The sequence below is a fragment of the Hypanus sabinus genome, chromosome 8, assembly GCF_030144855.1.
Source record: "Hypanus sabinus isolate sHypSab1 chromosome 8, sHypSab1.hap1, whole genome shotgun sequence".
Lineage (NCBI taxonomy): Eukaryota > Metazoa > Chordata > Chondrichthyes > Myliobatiformes > Dasyatidae > Hypanus > Hypanus sabinus.
The window spans coordinates 136230803-136254720 of NC_082713.1; the positions used below are offsets into that span (position 1 = coordinate 136230803).

General features: G+C 40.7%; 1 protein-coding gene across 9 annotated transcripts in view; it reads left to right on the forward strand.

The window, feature by feature from the left end:
- Window positions 1–23918, forward strand: part of cadps2 (Ca++-dependent secretion activator 2) — a 676394-nt gene that overhangs the window by 607777 nt on the left and 44699 nt on the right. For all 9 annotated transcript variants that reach the window (XM_059977930.1, XM_059977932.1, XM_059977934.1 and 6 more), the window contains 2 exons: window positions 3489–3572; window positions 5124–5156. In XM_059977930.1, coding sequence (XP_059833913.1) covers window positions 3489–3572; window positions 5124–5156 — 117 coding nt within the window. The remainder of the gene's footprint in view (window positions 1–3488; window positions 3573–5123; window positions 5157–23918) is intronic.

Sequence of the window (23918 nt, forward strand, 5' to 3'; positions counted from 1 at the left end):
TCACCTGTTTCTGACTGTAAAGGACCTACATTTGTCTTGGCCAATCTTTTTCTTTTCACGTATCTATAAAAGCTCTTACAGTCAGTTTTTATGTTCCCTGCTAGCTTTCCCTCATAGTCGTTTTTCCCTTTCCTAATTAAGCCCTTTGTCCTCCTCTGCTGGTCTCTGAATTTCTCCCAGTCCTCAGGTGTGCCGCTTTTTTTTTGCTAATTTATATATTTCTTCTTTGGACTTGATACCCTTGTCAGCCATGGGTGCACTACCTTCCCTGGTTTATTCTTTTGCCAAACTGGGATGAACAATTGTTGTAGTTCATCCATGCGATCTTTAAATACTTGCCATTGCATATCCACCGTCAACCCTTTAAGTACCATTTCCCAGTCTATCTTAGCTAATTCATGTCTCATACCTTCAAAGTTACCCTTCTTTAAGTTCAGAACCTTTGTTTCTGAATTAACTATGTCACTCTCCATCTTAATGAAGAATTCCACCATATTATGGTCACTCTTACCGAAGGGGCCTCGCACGACAAGATTGCTAACTAACCCTTCCTCATTGCTCAGTACCCAATCTAGAATGGCCTGCTCTCTAATTGGTTCCTCGACATTTTGGTTCGGAAAACCATCCCGCATACATTCCAAGAAATCCTCTTCCTCAGCACCCTTACCAATTTGGTTCACCCAATCTATATGTAGATTGAAGTCACCCATTATAACCATTGTTCCTTTTTTGCATGCATTTCTAATTTCCTGTTTAATGCCATCCCCAACCTCACTACTACTGTTAGGTGGCCTGTACACAACTCCCACCAGCATTTTCTGCCCCTTAGTGTTATGCAGCTCTACCCATATCGATTCCACATCCTCCAGGCTAATGTCCTTCTTTTCTATTGCGTTAATCTCCTCTCTAACCAGCAATGCTACCTCACCTCCTTTTCTTTCCTGTCTATCCCTCCTGAATATTGAATATCCCTGGATGTTGAGCTCCCATCCTTGGTCACCCTGGAGCCATGTCTCTGTGATCCCAACTATATCATATTCATTAATAACAATCTGCACATTCAATTCATCCACCTTGTTACGAATGCTCCTCGCATTGACACACAAAGCCTTCAGGCTTGTTTTTACAACACTCTTAGCCCTTATACAATTATGTTGAAAAGTGGCCCTTTTTGCTTTTTGCCCTGGATTTGCCTGCCTGCCACTTTTACTTTTTACCTTACTACTTTTTGCTTCTACCCTCATTTTACACCCCTCTGTCTCTCTGCACTTGTTCCCATCCCCCTGCCACATTAGTTTAAAGCCTCCTGAACAGCAGTGGCAAACGCTCCCCTTAGGACAATGGTTCCAGTCCAGCCCAGGTGCAGACCGTCCTGTTTATACCGATCCCACCTCCCCCAGAACTGGTTCTAATGCCCCAGAAATTTGAATCCCTCCCCCTTGCACCATTTTTCATGCCACGTGTTCATCTGAAATATCCTCCTATTTCTACTCTGACTAGCACGTGGCACTGGTAGTAATCCAGAGATTATTACCTTTGTGGTCCTACTTTTTAGTTTATCTCCTAACTCCCTAAATTCACCTTGTAGGACCTCATCCCGTTTTTTTACCTATATCATTGGTACGTATGTGCACCACGACCACTGGCTGTTCACCGTCCCATTCCAGAATGTCCTGCAGCCGCTCAGAGACATCCTTGACCCTTGCACGAGGGAGGGCGCAACCTTTCATCAATATTATGTTAACTTTAAAAATGTAATTTATTATTGGTCCCTGCCTAGACTGACACAAGAAGAAAAGGACATTTTAATGTGTAAATAAAGCAGTACAAACAGAACCATTCCTCCTCACCACAATTGACATTACACCACCTCCCATTCACACATTCATATTCCACCACACCACACTAAAACAAAAGTCATCATGAAAGTTGTATTTATATTGGGTCCTTAAATTGGAGGTCTGTCCTAAAATGAAGCACTGATAAGATGAATGCCAAATCATGGTTAGTAACTCTGGCAGAGTAATGAGTTTAAGGAGGACCTTAAAAAAATATATGAAAGATGGGGAGAGAGGAGCTCATTGTGGAAGAGAATCCAAGAGAATGGATCAAACATCAACCAGGAAGTCAGCCAAATGCAGGGTAAAATGTAATATTTGGAGTTCATAGGGCAGAAAGCAGGAAAGGAAAAGCAGGATTTGGTGAATGAAAGGTAGAGATTTAGAAGGCTTGAAAATTGTAGAGGGTAAAAGATGAGAGGGCAGCATCCAGCCTGGAAACAACAAATAAGGATTGGAGTGGCAAATGGAGTATGGAGGAGGCAAATGGTGCAATAAAGATAGGAGTGGAGCGGTTTAGTAATAGGCAGTCACAAAGGCAGTTTGTATTGAATCGGTTTGGTACTGAATCTACATAAAATATTGATGAGCGAGACAGAGATGTAGACAGAGACAGACTGCAATGCTTACATGGAGAATTTTAGGTTGGGGGCCAAAGGTGATACCTTGACAACACCTGACTGAAGGACACTCGACTTCCTCCAGGACTGGATACTGAAGAAACAATTTTGCACACTGAGAAGTAAGGATCAGGAGTGCAAAAGAGGAAGCAATTATCAGCAAAAACAAGTCTGTTATCTACCTTCACTTCCTGTTTCTTTAGTTTGATTCTCAAGCAATGGGAGTTTGTTTCTGGTTAATATCACTTTGACTGTGTTAAGTCACCAACCACTCGGTCCAAGGCAGGACACCTGCAGAAAGCATTAAGGCTGAAAAAATTCAGGACAACGTACTAGCCCAATATAACCGAGGAGAAGAAAATTTAGCAAAAGGCTTGAGTGCAGTGAGCCAACGAATAGTGCGTCTTGTCCTCTGTTACCCTGACTCCAATGCTATGTCTATTTTTCATGTATCTTCCCCAAGAAAGAAGGAAACTTTGACTCATTGTGTCTCTGCCTGTTCTGGAAGTAGTCCATCACTTATTTCCAATGCTCTTTCACGTTCCCATCATTTCTCTTCTAGCTCTCCTGTCAGCCCCCTCATTCTCCACTAATGACACAAAAGAAATTAACAATCTTGCATCCTTGGAATGTGAGAGAAAAGTGCAGCAGCTACGGAGACAGTTGTAGGGAGAAGGTGCAAACTTCACACATGCAACATCTAGAGTCGACAGAACCTTGGCCAGTGGAGCCTATGGCAAACAGCACTAATAGCTGCTGAATTCAGTGCACAACAGTGTGGGGCATTAAACTCTACTCAGTGAAGTAACATAATGTTGTTTTAAAGTGCAGGATGATATGCCACTGCCTATTCTGTTTGTGATGTAAATTGTAATGTTTTACAATTTGCTGAAAAGATAAACTTTTGGCTGCATGGTTCATTTCCAGCAATGTTGCTGGCACATACATGCATGTTATGTGTATTTTTTGTGTTGGAAGAATCTGGCATTGAACTACTTTTTCTTCTCTCCCCTCTGCACCCCCACCCAAGTTTGTGTTTGTACTGGAAGGTGTATTATCCAAGTTATCGAGATATGATGAAGGAACCTTCTTCTCTTCGATACTGTCATTCACTGTAAGTAATCTGATTAAGTCATGTGTGTTCACTGTAAATAATTGAACTAACTGAATGCAAGCCTGAAGGAAAATACTTGTTTAATTTCTTCACACAGATTCATGAATCCATGTGGTCAATGACTTCACAGGGCACAGTGGCACAGCTTGCTGAGTTACTGCCTCACAGCACAGGGACCTGAGTTCAGTCCTGATCTTGGGTGCATGTAGAGTTCACAACTGCATGTTTTTTTTTACAAAACTAGAAAAGTTTATTTTACACAACAAATACACGAAGTACAAACATGCAGTATTTACAGGATATCAAATAAATTCAAATTAAAATATGATCATTGCTGTCTATAAGACAGTCAATCCCCCGGGGAGGGGGTGCGCTACGCTCTCGGTAATCCCCTCACTGTACTCATTGTGACCACGCGCTCCCGCTCTAAGGACAACTGCGCACAAACGTATCCTTGGAAGAGGGGCCCTGGCACAGCCCCCGACTTTCTGCCGCCTAGACCCAAGAATGGCCATCTTGGCCAGGCCTAGGAGCAAGCCAACCAGTAGATCCTCTTCGCGACCCACCCCTTCCATCTTGCCCGCATTTAAGGAACGTGGGGCTGAAATTGTAGAAAGTCGATAGGAATGTGTCGAAGATAAAATGGCATTAGTGATTAATTGATGGTTAGCATACACTCAGAGGACCAAAGGGCCTGTTTCCATGACTCAGTAGCTCTATTGCATTTGCCATAATTTCCATATTAGATATTGCCTTTTATTTGAAAGGATTTAGCACTTGCAGTGTCTGGTTGCATGTCTCCCGTGAAATGATTAACAGGCATTTCTTCTGACAGTCCAATTTTCAGATCATACCTGCTTTTTTTCCATCAAATTATCAGTCATCCCTTGTTCTGCACCTACAAGCAACAGGGGGAAATCCAATTGACCATTATTTCTGAAATGTGATTAATGAAGTTCCCTTTGCAAGAGCCAGCCTTGGAAATTCACTTCTGCTATTTGATTCTCACTCCAACTTAGAGTCACCCCATTTTCCAGCAAGCTGCAGCGGGGTTTGGGGAGGATTAAGGGAGTAATATAGGAAAATCAATCTAGAGGTATTTTATAAACAGGAGAAAAAAAGAGTTGAATTTCATTTCCTGTACGTTACTGTCATATTATGTCCCAGCAAGGGAAGTTCACAACATTGAATATATCCTTTTGATAGGAGCTGTGTGTTTTCTGCATTGGTTTATGTACTATGACTTGTAATGCAAACAAGACCTACACTAAAGGAGCTGTCACATTATGATGGAATAACTTCTTGGTGGTTGTAGAACTGATTAATTTTAAACAACAATCAGAGAATTTCAAGACCATTGAGTTAACGTCTAGCTGCTGGGATCAGCTGTAAGGTTGCAGCAGATGTAATCTTGCAGTTGCCAAACAGGAGCTCAATTTAGTAGAAACAAGTTCAAGAAGTCAGCTGCTTTTCACAGAGCAACTGTAACCTTTTCACTCCTACACATGAAAATTTTGCCGGTGGCCAATTTTTGTTCTTTTCTATCCCAAGGTGAAAGCTGCTGCAAAGTACGTTGATGTACCTGTGAGTATTGCTCTTCTTGCAATTTCAGTTTCATTTTCAAGGTTATTGATTAGACCTGTTATCTAAATGTGAATTCCCATCCCCAAAAGACATTACAACATATTTGAGCACAGATAGTAGATCTATTTGATTGTCACCTCTCTCTTGATGAGAACATGATCCCAGCTACAGTTAGACACAGACACAGGTGTTTCATTTTCAACCAAGTTCGGTGCCTTTAGTCTGCTGGCTTTGGGAGCCCCATGCAACTTGAGCTTAGGCGGTTTCATTCCAGCTCACAGAACCATGAGACAGAAGATGACCATTCAATCCATTGAGTCCATATAGGCATATTCCAGCTGTCAATTTCTCCTCCTCCCCACTCTCTCCCCTGAGACCCCCAAAGCTCTAAATTTCAAGTATTTATGTGGCTCTTTTCTGAATGTCACCATTGAATACATTATGTGTTCCTGCTTATACATTCCAGACCCTAGTCACTCACTATATAGAAGTTTTTTTTTCAGGACCCTTTCAGTTTCTTAACCAATCACATTCATTCTATAACCCCTTCCTCCAATGATCCACTTCACAATGTAAAATTTCTCAATCATATTATCATACAAACTCCCCTGTTCCAAAGAGAAGTACCCCAGCTATTCCTGTTTATCGACACAACTGAAATTCCTCATCCCTGAAATCAACATGGTAAATCTCTTCTGCACCCCCTCAAGTCCACATCTTTCCTACTGGGAGGTGCCAGAATCAGCCAGTTGTGGCTGAACTGGTGAACGCAAACCCACATCGTACCACTTACAAACCTGGAATTGGTTAACGCACTCAAAAATAATAGTGATTTAAACTGATATGTGAAGCAAAGCAGTATGCTTAAAAAGTCCAAAGGTGATCTCGTGCAATATAATGAAGTAGAAGGCTTGGATCCGACAAATTAAACTTCTAAGCATACATGAGCTGAAATTTGGGTGTGCTTGAAATTAATACTGTGTCCTTAACACCTCTGACTTGAAGGTGTATGTTAAACAAAGTAGACAAAGAAAATACATTTTGTGCTGATTCACTTTATTATCTAAAATGTCTTTTAGCTTCCATTAAGGGCAGCCCAGTGATGCAGAGGGTGGCACTGCTGCTACCTTCAGCTCCGGGACTCCAGGTGCTATCCGCGTGGAGTTTGCATGCTCACCTTGTGACCTCATGGGGTTTCCCTGGGTGCTTTGGTTTCATCCCACATACCAAAGGCATGCATGTTGATTGGGTATTGATTACAGTATACCATTCTTGGCGTGGTTGGTTAATAGGGAAATTAGGTGGAAGGTGTAACAGAGAATAGGTTACAAGGAAATAAGTGGGGAATTAGATTGATTGGAGTGCTCTGAAAGGCTCAATAAGCTTTCATTGATGAAGAAATATGAAAGAAAATGGAATGTAACCCTTCCTTGGTTACTGCTGGATTGACCAGGCTCTAAGACAGTAAGTCTTCAGGAAAATATGAATCCGTGACTGAATTATGTTTTCATAACGGGGAAAGAGATAGACTGGGTGAGGGGTTTGGGGACTTGACTCAGAAGGTAAAGTTGAATATTTTTGTATATTCACTCTAGCATTAATTTGTAGAAATCTGAAATGTTTGCTGCTGCTGAACATTTTACACACTAGTTAATATGTTTGATCATGTACTTTAAGTTGTTATTTCATGCTTAGTAATTTATCATTAGTTGGGGAAGTAATGGGAAGTAAATCATATTTTAATTGGTCCAGCTAGAGAACCAGGGTTACTTAATTTTTAAAATGACTTTATACATTTGTTTGACAATTCAAGGATGAGCAAGTTCAATGTCAGCCCGATGTCAAAGTTGAGAGAAGTGAAGGGTTATTTATGTTTGTGTATTTAATAGATTCAGCTTTTCTGATGTGTAACACTATTTCTACTAGCAAATGTTTGCTCTGTATAGTATACTACCATAGAGGAAGTTAAGCAAAAAAATGGGTACCACAAATAGTATCACAAAGCTGAATGTTAGGCTCAAATTTTGATTATATCAAATATTACAACAGCAAAACCTTGAACAGATTCATTCAATGATTGCCATTTTGAGATCAGTGTACAACTGTAGCTCACACAATTGGCTTAATCGTGGTGTTACAGCAAACCCTAACTTCACATCCTCAGTCACATCCCTGGTATAGAAATTTAAACAGAGTAACTGGTGGAACGTAATTTGGACAGAACAGCTGGATAAAGGTTGGATTTTTCCATTTTTATATTGGCTGAACTCTGATATCATAGAATGCAGCTGAACTGACAGCTATTACCCACTAGATCATTTGTTGAAACAAATCTTGACACTCAGTACATACACTGTCAGGATTTGGGAATACTATGTTGGAGATTGATGGGGTGAGATTCATTTATGTGTATTTTCAGGCCTGGGTTTTGGTCTGGAACACCTCAGAAGGCTGATGGAGATTGTACTGAAGTAAAAATCACTAGATCATGGGTGCCAATAGAAAGATTGAGTGCAGCTTCCTAAAACTATGCTTTTTCTTTCTTGGGTGTGATAAGTTGGCCAGCCAGCACAGGTCCTGCCCATTTCAGTTGGATCTCTGCCCCTACACTTTGAATGTACGAAAACTCAAAGCTAGTCAGTCTGCTGGAGTGTGATGGTATGTTATCAGATCCACTCACTAGAAAATAATCTGATTAACATAAATCATGCTTTCTGCTGAATACTGAAATTGTTGGCTTCTTCTTCAGGTGGCTGATGACACCAACAAATTTTCTTCAGAATGAATTGTAGTACTTGAAGGAAGTATTTTTGGTTTATTTTATGGAACTGCAGACGTCACAATAAGCATCTGTGCTTCACTTTCTGATGTAATTGCTCAGGGTTTGAGAGGTGCTACATTTGTTGGATTTAAGCAAACATTGTGAAATAATGCTTTTTGGATAAAAAAGGCAAAATACCACATACATCTTCAGATATCAACATTGGTGAGGCATATAACTGAAGACAACAAAGTTATGATGACTTATGAATTGGCAAAGCATCCTGTCGAGCTCTATCATCCTGGAAATGTGACATATATGGCTAGATGAGGAATGAGTATCCTAGATTCAGGAAACGGACGTAAGGTAAATCACCAACTCCAGGTTAAACATTTCAAGTAAGATTTTCCTACTTGGTTAACTAGAAGCCATAATCATTTTCACACAAGACATGTAGAATGTATTTTAAAGAAACAAATCATCATTCAGTCAACGTTGGTGAACACAGATGAGAAGTTCCACTTGCCCTGCCGTGTTTCTTTGCATTTACACTCAGTGGCCTCTTTATTAGGTACAGAAGTGGAACCCAGTGTGGCCTTCTGATACGGTAGCCCGTCCACTTCAAGGTTCAATGTGTTGTGCGTTCAGAGATACTGTTCTGCACACCACTACTGCAACACTTGTTGATTTGAGTTACTGCTGCCTTCCTCTCAGCTTGAATCAGTCTGGCCATTCTCCTCTGACCTCTCTCATTAACAAGGCATTTTCACCCACATAACTGCCACTCAATGAATATTTATTTTTGTTTTTCACTCCATTCTCTGTAAACTCTAGTGCGGGGGTTCCCAATCTGGGGTGCAGTGATTGCTCAGTAAGGCCCCGTGGTATTATAAAGGTTGGCAACATCTTCTCCAGAGACTGTTGTGGGTGAAAATGCCAGGATATCAGCTGTTGCAAACCACCTCAGCTGGCACCAACAGTCATTCCAAGGCCAAAGTCACTTAGATGACGTTTCTTCCCCATTTTGATGTTTGGTCTGAACAACAACTGAATCTCTTGACCATATCCGTATGCTTTATGCACTGAGTTGCTGCCACATGATTGGCTGATTGGATATTTGCATTAACAAGCAGATGCACTGGTGTACCTAATAAAGTGGCCACTGAGTGTTGAATATTGTTTAAAGGTGTTTCTGGAATCATTCCTTCAAGAGCCATTTCTGACTGCTGGATTGAATGCTGTTCTTTTCTTAACCTTTTTTTTGATGCAGTTAGTTCTTTGCATTGAAGTATGACATTGTCAGCTGCAATCACTTTGCTGGTGGATTTGAATGTAATTACTGGAAGGTTTCCTTTGTAGGTTTAGGTTAACCAGGTAGGAGGTGGCAGTGCTGAGTGCTGATCTGTAAACTTCCCTGAAAGTAACTGCAGAGGCTGGAAGTCAAAGGTAAAAACAGAAAATGCAAAAATCCCCCCAGTCCCTGCTGTTCCTGTAGAATACTTTGACTGAATTGGCTTTCCCCCAGTTAGTTCAGATATGGTCTGAGCTGCTCGTTTAACATTAAGAAGTACTACTACATATTATTGGAATCTAAGGTACTCTCACAGGCATCTTCCTCTGTATTTACTAACATTTTCCACCCTCTTAACTGTTTCTACCTCATCAGAGAAACTGAAGGAAAAGGCATGTGACAATTAACTTTTCCCAGTACACACGCTGTACATTTTGTGTGCTCCCTGGCTGTGACCATAGTTGATGGATGGCTTACATATAGCATTGAACAGTACAGCACAGGAATAAGCCCTTCAGCGCACAATGACTTGATCCCAACATAAACTAAAACCACCTGCCTACACTTGTTCCATATCCCTTCATTCCTGCCTATTCACATGCCTGTCTAAATGTATCATACATGTTCCAATCCTCCAAGCTTCCATGTCTTTTAATCTAGATGAGCTCTATATGACAGACCGTGTTGAATATTTTACTGAAGTCAACATAGACAACGTTCACTGGCAGTCATCCTCTTCATGTTCTCAAACAACTTAAGCAAGTTTGTAAGGTGTGAGCTTCTCTGCACAAAGCTGTACTGACTATCCCTAATAAATCCAGATGGAGTAAATTCTATCCTTAAGAATCTTCTCCAATAATTTCCCTGCCATCGTTAAAGCTAGCCAGCCTGTAATTTCCTGGCTGGTCCTTATTATCCTGTTTAAAGAAAAGATTGTTTTCTGTTCTTCAGTCCACTGGGACCTTGTCTGTGGCTATAGAGGAAACAAAGGTGTCTGTCAGAACCCTAACTATCTGCTCTTTTATCTCCCTCAATAACCTGGGATATGTCCGTCAGCCCTTGGGAACCTAACCACCTTCATGTTATTCAAAGGACCAATATGCCCTATAATATTAGGATATCCATCCCTTATCTCACTACCTTCCATCTCCTTCTCCTTGATGAATACCAATGCAAAGTTCTTCATTTAATACTTCACCCATTTCCTCTAGGTCCAGCCTCACTTCCATGTGGCACAGGGAGTAATCCGAGATTACCAGTAATCCATTTACTTTCTTATAAATCTTCATGTCATTTGTGGGTTACAGGAAGACATATATGAAAGTTAGTTGGGTAACTAGCGTAGCACTAAACCATATACAGCTAGTTACAAGATCATCTTTGATTTGTGCCGGATCCGTTGATTTTGATAACAGCGTCATCAAACAAAGGAAAGAATGAAGCTCCTTTTCAAAATTTGAATACCCCTGCTGAGAAGCAGTAGATCAAGGTTAAATTCAAAGCCCCTCCACTTGATAAAAGGTTGGCTGTTGCTGGTCTAGATTGTAGCAGTATTTGGCCATGTGCTAGCCATCAGTAGCTGTGATACTTTACCCAAATGGATGTGTTGAATGCCTTGCATACTCATTGCAACAGAATATTCAAATGTAAGATATCCCCTCAAACTATATCCCATCTTTTTGAAGATATCCCATCTTTCAAACTAGTTCTAATATAATGTGCATTGAAATAAGTAACAAAAATACTAACAGAACAACATTAATTTATAGAGCGCTTTTAATAAAAAAACAAACTCCCAGAACACTTCACTAGGATGTTATCGATCACATGAACTAACAGGATGTCACCAGTAGTGGAAATGGCACTGTAACCCTTGAGCAAGATTTCCAAGGACATGATAGCTAGATCTTGCATCACCGAGTATTTGCCTTTTGCTTGCCTCGCCTTTTCAGAATATTTACATTTTCAGTCAGACATTGAAAATGGACGTCCTACCAGCACTACCCTCAGGACAAGTCTTTCTGTTGGAGACCTTCTTCAATGTCACAAAATGTCTTTGGTGATCAGAGATATCTTTGATGATCAGAGAAATGTAGCAACAGTTGACAAACATTTAAAGTACTTAACATTTAAAAATTAGAGTTGTATTAAAAATAAAATTCCCCTTTAAATTAATATTAATATTCTTAATGAATAAGAATTAATTAAGAACATTAACTTTAATTAAAATAAGGGGGAAATATCTTAGTTTCATTGAAGATCAATTATCCTATCACATGAATAAAAATGCATCACATCTTCATATTTGTAAGCAGTTCCCTGGGATCAAATTGGCTTAGTGACTCTGGTTTTGAGGTTTCCGTGGCGGCTGATAAGACCAGTGTAGTAAAATGGCAGATGAGGCATGTGGTGGCTGTCACAGTGGGACAGTAGTGTGGGGAGAGTGAGTTAATGGGAGAATTGGTAGTTTGAGAGATGCTCCTGTTATGTACCCTGTAATTGGGTGTCTTACCAGCAAAGATAGAAGTGTCCGTTGGAGTCTGGTGGTACTATTTTCAACAGTGTTTATTAGTAAACATATACAAATCAATATCAATGCAAATATACAGATAATACACATTAGCAATACTAAACCTAAAAGTGCGGGTATTATAATAATCAATAATAAAACAAGCTCTATCATTGTCTAGGGGATAATGAATTGTCAGATGGAAATATAAAGTTAAGTTCAGTTCATGAAGGCTGTGGTAGTTGTCAGTCAATGTGTTGCAATTGTTGGAGAGAGAGAGAGAGACCAGAGAAAGAGAGCGCGCAAACAGTAACAGCTATGGTCTTTGCCAACCTTCCTTTATGATTTCGATCCGTCAATGTGTCGTTGTTGTGGCCATTCAAGTGTGACCCCTCGGTCCTTTAGCTAGACCGTTCTTCTGTGGTGGATTCGTCACTCAGGCAAAGGTGGACACACACACAAGCCCCCACCAGTCTCACTATAAACGCTGTGAGTTGAAATTTACCGACCCTTTGTTCGGTCTCCGATGTCCCACATTGTCTCATGGGTTTCTGCTGCTCACTAGCGTTTCTCCTGATGCGTCTGAGGGGTGTCACCCTAGACCTCAATTTTATCCCCACTCACGGGGTCTCAGGTGTCAGTCAGGTGTGAATGACTTAACCCATCAAACCATCCCACTCTGGCTGTCCCCTGAGGGATTTCAATGAATAGAACAGTACCAAGTAAAACAATCCTTCTCCAAAAGACAATAGCAGTGGATCTCCTCTTTTGTCAGTAGGAGACATTCCACCTTGTGTACCTTTTAGCTGTGTGTCTCTCTCTCATTATCTTTCATGAGTTGTTATCAATAACAACTGCCCTGGCAGATTTCCTTTTGTCTCTCTTACTTCCTTGTTAGCAGCATTGAAATAGTAGCGATTTGCGATTCTCCAAAAAAGGGGGGGGGCATGGGCCACTCTGCACCCTTCTGCCCATCAGAGTTGTTCATCGTTCGTAACACCCCCATCCTTCTTGGAATTTTCACCAAAGGGGAAAATTAACTAATACAGAGTCTTACAGAATTACAGAATCTAACAAAATACAGAAGAGTTTTTTAACTACAGATCAATACAGATATACATTCAACTTAGCATCTGGATAAGCAGTCAGCCAGTACATTATCACTTCCTTTAATATGTTGTATCTTAATAAATTCCTGTAGCATCAGACTCCAATTTAATAACCACCTATTTTTATTCCTTTTCTTCAGCAAAACAAAACTAAAGAGTTGTGATCTTATCTTAAGTGTATATTACAAAATGTGAACCAATACATGTGTGATTATTCTGTAGTACATTACCAAAAGTTTATGCAAATACTAATCTTTATTTTACTTTTAAACTCAACAGTCATTCCTCCATGGTGTTGTCTTTATTATCTACATGCTTTGTCGAAATCCCTCAAAACCAGATCCTGTTATTTAAAGTGGCATTTTGTCAACCTTTGCCTCTTTTCCATTTAACTCTCACGTGGTTAGCTTGCTCACCAGTATGGAATAGGCTTTCACATACTCCTTTCATAGGAGTTATTTTATCAGTAATGTTTTCCAAACTTAGCCCATCTTCTGAACTTACACACAATTCTTTATTTTTAAGCAAGTCATTAGTTTTATCTTCAGGACCCTTCATTCTATTAGTTTTCAGTTTAATATCTGCAAGTTGTTTACCTTTAAATTCCAAAACCAACTGTAATTGATTCATAGGCACCTTGTTAACAAGCCATTGTTCCTTCAGCCTGGTTACTGCTTCTGAAACCAATCCAGACTTTAAATTTTCTTTATTCAATTTAGGAACTACACTTTTCCCTTCTCCTTCAATAATAATATTCACATCACCAGGTCCCATCTCCTTACTAACTTTTAACACACCTTCTAACACAAACAACTGAGAATTCTTATTTCCCACTGGTACCAAGGTTAACCCTTCTTAACTGAACCAAGTCCATCTGACCCAAAAGGACTGCATTCCTTTTCAACTAAATCAGATACCTCAGACTTTTCCTGAGTTTCATTACTAGGTTCAGTACCATGTGCATCCACATCTTGAACACACTCAAATGGGACATCTACCTCTTCCAGGCTTTCCATACCAATCCTTTTTTCAAATTCTAAGTTCCCCTGATCCTCCCAGTTACTCTCTGGGCAACTCCCATCCGGAGTAAACTCAACCCTGTGGGTTAAAACAATTTCATCTGCTAACCCAGCAGTCTCCTTCAAGGCAACGACATCCTTTTCATCTAGGACTGCCCTTATATCATTATCAGGAACACATTTCAATTTTTCAACTTCTTCAAAAAGTTCCGTCAAACCACACAGATCATCCATGTCCAACCCTGGACCTTCTAACTGCCTTATCTGTTTCTCATCTTTACTCTGTGCCTCTAAGAATTCCCTCTTGGCTAAGGGTAGGTCTACCTCCTCTCCTTTACTCTCTTTCACCTCCCTATTCTCCGTTTTACCATCCCCTAACCCCTCTTGGTACAGGGGCGGTAAAAACGTCTCAGCCAAATCGACACTGGACTGATTTAAACTGGTCTTTTTCTCAGCTGCCTTTCTCGACATGCTGCGAGTGATCGCGCATGCGGGATAGATCTTGGAATCTAGAGAGGGGTCCTCAACACTTACAGGCTGGCTCGTCAGCTTCACTGCTGAACACACCTCACCACCTGCTAAATCATTACCAAGAAGGACGTCCACGCCAGCTCTCGGTAATTCTGACCGCATCTCTATTTCAACTGGTCCAGAAACCAGATCACAATTTATAATGATCCCATGCAAAGGTACAGCTTCTGTCCCTTATCCTATGCCTCTCAAAACTACCTTCCAGTCTCAGGACCAAAATCTAGTACCTTACTGAGAATCAATGACTGATCCTCACAGGAACTGGGGTCTCTCCCTCTTTCACAGACATGGTCCCTTCTGAAATAAATTTCTCACACCCCTCTCGTATCTTATCTACCTTGGCCTTTCTCGTCGATTTGCTGATCGACTCAATACACCCTGTAGAGACTGCTGCTTTCCCTTTTCCTGTCTCCTTCCTTGGAGCAAAACACTTAGATGCAATATGTCCAACCTTTCCACAATTAAAACAGGTCAAGCCAGGAACCCTCCTGCCAGCCTGCCTTTCTTCCTCCTTACCTTTACCACTAGCTCCCGGCTTATTTTCTACCTTAGCCGGCGGGCTTTCTCTACCGTCCCTACAGTCTTTCTGGTAACTCTTATTCGAGGAAAACTTTGTCTTATGGGTTAGGGCATATTCATCTGCGAACCTGGCAAATTCTGATATAGACTTATTCGGTTTCTCATTCAAATACCTCTGGATATCATATGAAACACAACCTTTAAATTCCTCAATCAGAATTAACTCTCTGAAATGCCGTAAATCCTCCTCCGCCTTTTCTGCTGCACACCAACGATCCAAGAGCACACCCTTCTCATAGGCAAACTCTGCATATGTCTGATTCCACATTTTCTTTAAATCTCTGAATTTTTGTCTATATGCTTCAGGGATTGACTCATAGGTCCGAAGGATGGCCCGCTTTATTTCCTCATAATCCGCAGACACGTCCATGGACAACGCCGCATATGCCCGCTGTGCCTTCCCTTTTAACACACCTTGTAACAACGCCACCCACTGATCTCTGGGCCACTTCTGACTCACTGCCACCTTTTCAAAATGCAAGAAATAACTATCAACATCCATCTCCTCGAACAGAGGTACTAACCTGAACTCCCTACTAACATTAAACCTCTCCTCTCGATCTGCCCCTGGGACTCTTCTCTCTTGCTTTAACTTCTCCATTTCCAGCTCATGCTGCCTCTGTTTCTCCTTCTCCTCATACTCCTTCTCCCTTTCCTCTGCTTCCAGCTGTTTTAACCTAAATTCATGCTCCCTTTTCTTCTCTTCCGTGTCCAGCCTCAATTTTTCCATCTCTACCTGAACCATCCCAACAGCTGGTACCTTTTCAGGGATATGTTCCAATACCTCAGCTGAAACCACATCCTTGTCCGTCCATTCGGCACGGACTAGGAGGGCCGAGATGGCCTGTTTCCGTGCTGTGATTGTTATATGTTATATGGTTCTCAATATAATACGGAGCTACGGCCCTCTACATCTCCCACTTTTTCATTGACGACTTCACCTCTGTGAGATTTAACCCTTTCGCAATATTTACCAAGTCCGTCTATGTGGCATCCTCTAGCATCTTCAAAGTCGGGTTTTGTGTAAATTCATCTACGTCCATCTTTGCTGGTCTCCCGTCTGGTTACCCACACAACCAGATCAAAGTCTGGACTTATAGCCCGATTAACTGACCCCTCAATTTGGTATCAAATCTCGAGACGAGGCCCCAACTTGTTATGTACCCCATAACTGGGTGTCTTACCAGCAAAGATAGAAGTATCCATTGGAGTCTGGTGGTACTATTTTCAACAGTGTTTATTAGTAAAAATATACAAATCAATATCAATGCAAATATACAGACAATACACGTTAGCAATACTAAACCTAAAAGTGCGGGTATGATAATAATCAATAATAAAACAAGCTCTATCATTGTCTAGGGGATAATGAATTGTCAGATGGAAATATAAAGTTCAGTTCAGTTCATGCAGGCTGCGGTAGCTGTCGGTCAATGTGTTGCAATTGTTGAAGAGAGAGAGACTAGAGAAAGAGAGCGCACAAACAGTAACAGCTATGGTCTTTGCCCACCTTCCTTTATGATTTCGATCTGTCGATGTGTCGTTGTTGTGGCCATTCAAGTGTGACCCCTCGGTCCTTTAGCTAGACCGTTCTTCTGTGGTGGACTCGTCACCCAGTCAAGGGTGGACACACACACAAGACCCCACCAGTCTCGCTATAAACGCTGTGAGTTAAAATTTACCGACCCTTCCTTCGGTCTCCGATGTCCCACACTGTCTCATGGGTTTCTGCTGCTCACTAGCCTTTCTCCTGGTGCATCTGAGGGGTGTTACCCCAGACCTCAATTTTATCCCCACTCACGGGGTCTCAGGTGTCAGTCAGGTTTGAATGACTTAACCCATCAAACCAGCCCACTCTGGCTGTCCCCTGAGGGATTTCGATGAATAGAACAGTACTAAATAAACAATCCTTCTCCAAAAGGCAATAGCAGTGAATCTCCTCTTTTGTCAGTAGGAGACATTCCATCTTGTGTACCTTTTAGCTGTGTCTCTTTCTCCCATTCTGTTTCATGAGCTGTTATCAATAACAACTGCCCTGGCAGATTTCCTTTTGTCTCTCTTAATTCCTCGTTAGCAGCATTGAAATAGTAGCGATTTGCGATTCTCCAAAAAAGGGGGGGCATGGGCCGCTCTGCACCCTTCTGCCCATCAGAGTTGTTCATCCTTCGTAACACTCCACTTCAACCACTTATGCATAGCCTCAAGATTACCAAGGGTCCTATTCCACAGCACACAGGGTTAGAAATTTCCAAAGTCAGGGGATGTAAGAGGGCTGTCAACGTGCACCTGAAACTTTTGTGTTTGTCAATCTGGTAGTATCTTTCCATGACAGATCAGAATAGAATGTCTATTTTGAGAACCTACTGTTGGGCACCTGATGTTTTGTTCTGCCCCACTCAATTGTGAGTAATGAGGGCTTCAACGATGGGAAGCCTAGCCTGTAAAAACTATGTACATCTTTTCTGTGAATTTGGAGAATTTTGCAGAGCCAGCATTAATGGTATTCTCCCAGTATATGAGACACCTGCTGCAGGGCAGTCCAAGTCTTGAAGGACTGCAAGAGTCACTGATCCCTGGTGGACTTCCAGTTTTGTGCCAGTAGTGAGGGCTTGATTCTCAAACACCCTTTCCATCAAATGACCAATGGCTATACTAGCACATCAAAGGGGGTGGTGAGATTTATCAATGTCTGTCTTCTCCAAGCAATGCCTTCTAGGTTGTAGCCATGAACTTCAGTTATCGGAGGTCAGTGTGGTGCCACAGGGATAGGTCAGTGGAGGATCTTTGCCCTGTGTTTAGCAATTGCTAAAAGCAAAGTACATGCATCACCATCTTCCTGCCTATTTCATACTAAGGCTCTGCAGTGCAAGGACATAGAAGTCCAAAATGCACTGGCAAAGCACTAGAATGGCTTGTAGTTCCCTTTCGTTATCTGGTTCATTATTGCATTTATCATTCAAGGAAGATAAATTTTGGACATGAAAGTGTAGGATGCTGGAGCTTATTATTACTTCAAATTTGCAAGCTAATATTCAAGCAGTTCATCCAATTTGCTCCACGTTCTACTTAACTGAGCAAGCAACATAGCTTGCCTTTCAATATCTGATGATTACTCTCATTACATGCCATTACTTAACTAACCACTTGACTATGAACTGCCTTTAAGATAGTAAACACAAAGTACACTGCAGATGCTGTGGTCAAATCAAGACAAACAAAAACGCTGGATGAACTCAGCAGGTCGGGCAGCATCTGTTGAAAGAAGCAGTCAACGTTTCGGGTCGAGACCCTTCGTCAAGACTATTGTGTCCTGACGAAGGGTCTGGACCCGAAATGTTGACTGCTTCTTTCAATGGATGCTGCCCAACCTGCTGAGTTCATCCAGCTTTTTTGTATTCCTTTAAGTTAGGTTGTTGATAGGACAACAGGGAAGGCCAATGCTTGCGATTGCCTCCAAGGCCAAGGTGCATATCCAGTGAGTCTAAATAAAACTTCCATACAAGTCAGCCAATCTGTTGTCTGTAAATTTTCATTATAAACATTTCTTCTCCCAATCTCCCTACCCATTTGCTTTCTTTGTTGATGCATGAAGTACAAGTGTGAACCGGTGTTTGGAGCCGAATAATTAAGTGTGAGTATTACATTTCACCAGCGGTTTTTCCATAAAAGAAACCTGGATTTCAATCCTTGACTAGTTCAGTTGCTTTGATTTAGGTTGTGCTTATCCCTCATTTTGAGATTGGACACAGTTGAACTGAAAGACCAACGCTTTTTAAAGCTTCCAATCATTTCCTTTTATTTGTGCCCATTAAAATTACTTTGAAACATCTTAACACCTTGTCAGCATCAAGCACCTCTGAGTCAGGTAGACCAATGTCTAAAGGTTTCCAATTACATGAACAATATGCCTGGTTTCCAAACTCAGCATGAGTTTTTACACTTCTTGTACTCAATTCTGTTATAAAATTACTAACTTAGTGCTGATTTGTGTCGGGTTATAGGAATTTTGTACTGAGGATTTCAACACTGTAGAATGGGGCAGACAGTTCCTAAATGCTATATATAAGTTTCAATTCCAGAAGCCAACAGATAAATAGGAAAGCTTCAGCACATCAGATGGGTAAGATTCTTACTCTAGTTGGCAACAATAGAATGATTGAAATTGCTGCTCCAGCGGCTATTCAGACAATCGCCTCCCTATCAATCTGAGCTTTGCAAATGGAAGCATCCAATTCAGTCCCATTTTCCTTCTTTCACTGTATGTTAGTATATACTCTATATTTTAGAAAAGTGATACCATTCCACTCCAAAAGGCATAATACTGTATCTATCTGAAGTAGTCATATTCTTATCATCTTTTAGAGTACTTTCTAACTTTCATCATCATTCTATGTGATGAAAGTTTAAGACTTGGTGTTTAAGACTAAGTCTAAGACTTGCTAAAACTCTCAGTTTTCAATCAGATCATTAATTGAAACTCCATTCACAACTTCAGGTATATAACCATGGCTAATGCTCCAGCAGAAATGCTGTTCTTTAGATGTGCTGTCCTCTGACTGGGTACTTTTCCCTTCCAGACACCAGCAGTAATAAATCCTAGAAGAAAATTTAGCACAGGTGCCAACTCCATACAGAGGAAGTTTGTTCGAGTTCTGCCATGGAGGACTCAGATGACAACTTTGACTGGCAGTCCACTAGAGGAGATTGATGAATAGTGTATGTTTGAAGAATTTGCTGGGCAATCTGAAGTTCTATTTTTATTATTAGGGAGCACAATGTGATGTTTTTTGATATTTTCATGAGCTTGCCAGTCAGGCCACCATTTGCTAATCAAATCTAATTGTTCCTGAACCAAGTAGCTCGTACGTCATTTCAATAATCAAAGTTAGGGCGGCACTGTAGGTGGCACTATTATCAGAATCAGAATCAGAATCAGGTTTATTATCACCGGCATGTGATGTGAAATTTGTTAACTTAGCAGCAGTAGTTCAATGCAATACATAATATAGAAGAGAAAATAATAGTAAATAAAATTGAAATAATAATAATAAATAAATAAATAAATCATTTACATATATTGAAGAGATTTTAAAAAACATGCAAGCACAGAAATACAGTATATTAAAAAAAAACTCCTGCACATTTATAGCTCAGTTGCAGAGGTTTGTGCAGTATGGACAAGACAAGACAAAGTGAGGTCATGTCCAAAGATTTGATGTCCATTTAGGAATCGGATGTTAGAGGGGAAGATGATGTTCCTGAATCGCTGAGTGTGTGTCTTCAGGCTTCTGTGCCTCCTACCTGATGGTAACAGTGGGAAAAGGGTATGCCCTGTGTGCTGGAGGTCCTTAATAATGGACGCTGCCTTTCTGAGAAACCACTCCCTGAAGGTGTCCTGGGTACTTTGTAGGCTGGTGCCCAAGATAGAGCTAGATAGACTAGATTTACAACCCTCTGCAGCTTCTTTCAGTCCTGTGCAGTAGCCCCACCATACCAGACAGTGATGCAGCCTGTCAGAATGCTCTCCACGGTACAACTATAGAGGTTTTTGAGTGTATTAAAGTGCCAATGAACCGAGTTCATCGTACTGCAGTCTATAAGAATTTTGTACATATTTCCTGTGACTGTGTGTGTTTCCTCCAGGTGTTCCAGTTTCTTCCCACATCCCAAGGATGTACAGATTAGTAGATTAATTGATCACATGGATGCAATTGGGCAACCAGGCTCGTTGGGTCAGAAAAACCTGTTGCCACGCTGTATCTCTAAATAAATAAAATTCATCTGTGTCACCTGTGGGTCCATGCATAAGATAGGCTGGTCAAAGACAGAACATTTCCTTTGGTAAAGGATGTCAATGGGCAAAACCAGTGTTCTGCAATGACAGTAGCATTTCAAATCTCACTACAGCCAGTTTCCTGTTACTTTGTTGGCTGGCCACCCCCAACTCTGCCCTGAGGCTTCACTGAGATAAAATTCCTTCTGTTGTTAGGGTTGTATGGATGTCCTACAAAACCAACTGAAAAGCTATTTCATCTTTATTCCTTTTTTCAAAGGAGGTTTATCAGTGATTACAGCATCGCATTATTACAAAACTACATTTTTACATGATACCTACTATTTGCAGTCAATAGTTTCAAATCGTGGCAGAGTCATGTCTATCCAGAACACACTTGCATCATTGACAGTAAGCAACCTTCCAGCAGCAATGCTGCAGTCACTCGGAGTCAATGTTTAAGCATGCACTGGTCTCAGTTATTACATCTTACGTCACAAGAAGCTATTCATTTTATGAGTGAGTGATTGGGATGTGGCACACTGCTTACTGAAGTTTAGTGGTGTAATTGCTGGAACGTGACACTTGAAGGTGAGTTCACAAACTTTGACCAACTTATTCATTGCGTCAGAGCAGAGGAACAGGCAAAGATGTTGAAAGTGTAGGTAACCAGAGCATGCTAAAGGCATGGGGTTTGATTTAGAAGTATAATTTAGAACCTTGACTTTGTTCCTGGTGTTGTGACAAATGATAATCCATATCAGAAGGCAAGCACAAGGAGACAATTGGTGATTGTTGGATTCCCACTCAGATGAGCTCGCCAAGCTGAAAAAGAAACATCAGTATTGCGTCCATTCTTCCTCTTTCATTACTTTCTTTCTGTCCTCTGCCTTCTTTTCAGCTGTGTAGGTGCTAGCATTTTAACAAGTCTGTGCAGTGTATGCAGACTGCACCAGAAATCCTAAAACCTGCACTGAAACCCGTTGGTGTTGTTAGAGCTCCTACAGAGTTGTTTAGACAGCAACAGCCATTTTTAACTGTTCAGTGGTCTTACAGGAAGCTGTCCATTATGAGGGAGCAGTTGAAGTATGGGGTAGAAAGCAGTGTCTGATGTCAGCGATGTAGTTACGGACATCTGGCACTTGAAGATAAATACACTATTTCTGCAACTCCTGTAGTATTACATTCACTTCTTTGGGAATTGACTCCTGGCATTGTATGTTATGTTTACCTACTCCCAACTGCATGTGAAGAGAGTATCTGCAACCCCCACCCCACCCCAGATACGTGACATTTGATTTCCACCAAGTCCTCCAGTGAAGATGCAACTAGTCACTACTGGTGGGCACTGACATAACATATTATTTAAAAACTATGTTTAAGCATGGATTAACAGAGTCCACAGTCCACACTCTATTCTTGTATCATTTAATGATAATTTGATCCTCTGGACAGGAGGCAAATAGATACTGATGCAAAAGGGCAACCGAAAATTTGAAGCTATGAGAGCCTCCTCACAGGTTCACAGTTCAAAGTGCCAAAATAAAAAGGTGCCAATTAACTATGTTACAAATGATGAATTGGTTTTCTTAGCCTCTGGTTGAGCAGTTTTATATCAAAATGGAAATGTACCTGGCTGTAAGCCTCCTTCACTGGTTTCTTGAACCACTTTTTAACATACATCTTGTAAAACTAAAGGATTACATTCCAAGGAACAGGCAAGGTTTTCATGTGGTGAGGAATGAGAACACCCCAATATCTGATGTGTTCAAAAGGAGATGAGTGGTCGAGCTGTCATCTTGACATGGCAGCATAGTTAAAACACTCCAGGAATCATTTTAGCTGCATGTCAGTGAAAATGCAACACACGGAGCCAGCTGAAGACCCAATTTTAATGAGCTTGTCTTTCAACCACAATGAAATAGCAAGTCCAGATGTACATGATATTTATAGTTCAAAGTAAATTTCTTTTCAAAGTACATATGTCACCATATATATGTGACCCTGAGATTCATTTTCTTGTGGGAAATCACTGCTAATACAAGAAACACAATAGAATAAATGAAAAACAGCACCCAAAAGGGTAGACAACAGCCAATGTGCAAAAGAAAACCAACAAACTGTGCAAATACTAAAAAAAGAGAAAAAAACAAATAGTAACAATAAATAAGCAATAAATATTGAGAACATAAGATTTGGAGTCCTTGAAAGTGAGCCCATAGGTTATGGGAGCAGTTCAGTGATGAGGCAGGTGAAGTTATCCCCTTTGCCATCAGGCAGCAGAGGGTGAATAATGTGTAGAGACTAAGGTCCTTGATGTAACTAAACATAATAGCATAATGTAATATCACATACAGTGTGCTTTGGACTGTCTTTATCTTCTGCAATAGCAACATTTTTTAAAATTATGCCACAATTTGCTTTTTGTCTTGCATTCAAATCCACATGCAAGATATGCTACCTTAATTTGTGTGTGTGTGTGTGTGTGTGTAATATGTTGTATAATACATGTAAAATAAGTTTTCAAAACTGTAGCACCAGAGCTAGTAATTTTGAACACAAGAAATTCTGCGGATGCTGGAAATTCAAAGCAACACACATAAAATGCTGGAGAAACTCAGCAGGTCAGGCAGCATCTATGGAAATGAATAAACAGTTGAAATTTCAAGCCAAGCCTTTCATCAGGATTGGAAAGGAAAGGGGGAGATGCCAGAATAAAAAGATGGGTGGGGGGGCGTAGTGAGTGAATGGAGTAAGTGATAGGGGGAGGCGATATGTGGAAAAAGTAAAGTGCTGGAGAAGAAGTAGTAATTTTGACTGACTTTTAATGATATGAAAGTTAGTAACAGAGCTAGTAACAAATCAATTGCTGGTGAAATAAAATAAATGTAGTATTTGGATTTGTAAATGAATGTGTAGAAATTACTATCCATGCCTCCTGACATAGATTGTCATAGTTCAAAAGCAGCAGACCAGTAAATCTTGATCATTTGTATTTAATATTCGTTCAGATAAATACAAGAGAAAGAAACAATAATGTGCACTTCACTCATGCTGTTCTTTAATTCCAATATCTTCTCATGCCTGGCTTCAATAATGTTCTGGTTTTAATATATTGCCACATTCCAAATGACAATGGCACCTGTTTCATTCTGCTTGTATAAAGTGCTCTAATCATTATTTTCCAACA